Here is a 2,850-nt window from a genome sequence, read left to right as displayed (position 1 = left end):
TCTCTCTCTCTCTCTCTCCCTCTCTCTCTCTCTCTCTCTCTGTGTGTGTCTCTCTCTCTCTCTCTCTCTCCCTCTCTCTCTCTCTCTCTCTCTGTGTGTGTCTCTCTCTCTCTCTCTCTCTCTCCATCTCTCTCTCTCACTCAATCTCCTTCCCTCTCTTACGCGTACACACAGTGTCACATTAGCTTTACCTCCCTTCTCTCTCTCTCTCTCACACACACAGTGTCACTGGGAGTCACGGCCAGCCCGCGACCCACACGCCTCCACCTCCGCTCCGGCGGCGGCGGCGACGGAGGAGCAGGAGGAGGAGGAGGAGGGGGAGGAGGTCAGCGGCCGAAGCTGATGACAAACGGACACTTCACGCCGTACATGCAGGCGCGGTCGGCCGAGACGACGCCGGAGACGCCGGAGCACAAGTCTCCCTCTCCTCCGCAGCTGCTGCTACACTACAGCAGCCGACCCAGCATCATCACCAGTACGTAGCGAATAGTAGCGGTAGTGGTAGCGGTTGCACGTCATTACTAATAGTATTATGTATTATCATTACTGTAATTATTATTATTATTATTATTATCATCATCGTTGTGGTCGTCGTCGTTTTCGTCGTCGTCGTCGTCANCCTCTCTCTATCTCTCTCTCTCTCTCTTTCTCTCTCTCTCTCTCTCTCTCTCTTCTCTCCCTCTCTCTCGTTCTCTCTCCTCCCTCTTTCCTTCCCTTCCCCCTCTCTCTTCGTGCGTGCGATGATGATCAGTCAAGATGCGCACCGGTGCATGCGTATCGACGCTCCGTCGTCAGAGCCCTAACTCAGCCGTGCGTGCGCAGAGCGGGGGTTGCATGGATTCCTCCTCCTTGTTAACTAGCCTCCGCACCCCAGCACCCACACACGACATATCACCATCTCGTTTCTTTCAGCCAGCCGCGTTGTGGCCATCGCAGTGCGGTGACTGACAGATCATCAGCTTCTAGCTGTCGGCAAGTTGTTTTGTTCTAGCAGCCGAGGTTTGCTTCGATAATGACGTCATCGCTGTCATGGTCGTGAGCCAGCTTTAGATTTGTAAACATATCGTGCAGATGTATGTCAACGCAATTATCGTGTTTCTAATGTAACTGTATTTACAATCGATATACATCACTCACCTTGTGTTATTATCTACTCTTGATATATATGTGTGTGTGTTCGTTCTACCTCACACAGCTCTATGGATGAAGCGTCAACAACACCGCACATCAGCGCCACGTATCGGCCCGAACATCGCCAATGCCACGCGATGATGACGTAGGAGGCGGGCCACGTGGCCCGCCGCAGCCGATGGCGACGTATACAGGCGCGCGTCGGCGCCGCCACAGACGAGCAGCAGACGCCGCGCAGACGGTGCCGCCAGACGGCGCTGCACGCAACGACTTCGAGCGCCACCTGCTGGTGGCCACCGTGCGCGCGAGTCACGGAGCGACGGTCGGCAGCGGTCTGCCTCCCGTCGCCACGACCTACGGACTCGTCGCTCCCGCCGACGACGTCGCCGCCGCTGCCCCGGATGTCGTCGGCAAGCTTTCCCATCACGTGACCGACCGAGTTTCTGGGAATTCTCCCGCCGACGCGATGCCATCTGGAAGTACTCCACAGCAGACGGACGGACGCAGCGCCCCCGCGTGGCAGACTAACGGGCTCAGCGCCACCTCACGGCAGACTAACCGACGCAGCGCCGCCTTGCGGCAGACTGACGAACGCAGCGCCGCCTCGCGGCAGACTGACGAACGCAGCGCCGCCTCGCGGCAGACTGACGAACGCAGCGCCACCTCGCGGCAGACTGTCGCAGCTAGTCCGCGCTCGCCGCGCCGCCACGGTCGCGTCGCCGTCAACCACGACAGCGACGACGAATTCAACTTCGAGGATCTCAGCGAGACGATCGAGATGAGGAGCACGCAGCATCATCCACCGTTCACGGCTGACGCGGCAGTGACGCGGACGACGACGGCGACGGCGACGCAGCGGCAGCAGCAACTGCGTCACGCGCAGGATTGGCTGCTCTCGGAAGTCAGCAGCGACGACGGAAGGTCGTCGGCGAGCGGAGAGGTGAGGGTGACGTCATCGAGGTCGCAGGTGAACGGCGAGCCGGCGGGCGGTCAGGCGGCTGCAGCCGATAGCTCCACGACAGAGTACAAGGTAGGTCAACTGGTGACAAGGCACATATATATATATATATATGTGTGTGTGTGTGTGTGTATGTGTGTGTGTGTGTGTGTGTGTGCGCGCGCGCTGCGTGGTGTGCTGTGTGCGTGCGTGCGTGCGTGCGTGCGTGTGTGTGTGTGTGTATGTGTGCGTGTGTGTGCGTGTGTGTGTGTGTGTGTGCGTGCGCGCGTGGGTGCGTGTGTGCGTGTGAGAGAGAGAAAGAGAGCTATTTGTATTTATGTGTGAGTCAGGATGGTTGCAGGGTATGTGTCTGTGTGCATCGCATATAGCGTGATATATATAGTCCGTCTATCGCATATACAGTATTAAAAAATATCATGTGATTGCGTTGATGCGAGATTATTGTGGAGGACTTTCCAGGTGATTGGTGGCTATTCAATTGTGTTTATCCAATTAGGAAGAAAATTTAGGTCAGGGAACAGAACCATTAGAGACAGTGAGGGAGAAAAAGAGAGAGGGAGAAGCGAGAGAGCGTGAGAGACAGAGAGGGAGGGAGAGAAAAGGAGAAAAATAGAGGGGGGTTAGAAGGAGGGAACGCGAGGGGAAGAAAGTGGATAAAAGTGTATTCATTGAAGTATATATATACAATATTTATTTAATAATGTGAAGAGTCTGGGTCATGCAATGACTAAAATAAAGAGGGAGATGTAGATAGAGCGAGA

The 2,850-nt window shown here is 55.8% G+C and overlaps 1 protein-coding gene across 1 annotated transcript in view; it reads left to right on the top strand.

Moving 5' to 3' along the window:
• LOC106819346 overlaps window positions 1-483 on the top strand; it is a 3,089-nt gene extending 2,606 nt beyond the window's left edge. Inside the window, exon 3 of the mRNA XM_014823992.1 lies at window positions 224-483. Coding sequence (XP_014679478.1) covers window positions 224-483 — 260 coding nt within the window. The remainder of the gene's footprint in view (window positions 1-223) is intronic.
• Window positions 484-2,850: the final 2,367 nt, after the last annotated feature.

This window comes from Priapulus caudatus, unplaced genomic scaffold (assembly GCF_000485595.1).
Source record: "Priapulus caudatus unplaced genomic scaffold, Priapulus_caudatus-5.0.1 Scaffold3244, whole genome shotgun sequence".
Lineage (NCBI taxonomy): Eukaryota > Metazoa > Priapulida > Priapulimorpha > Priapulimorphida > Priapulidae > Priapulus > Priapulus caudatus.
Note: the sequence above shows the minus strand (reverse complement) of the source record. Positions and strands in the feature narration are given on the sequence as shown.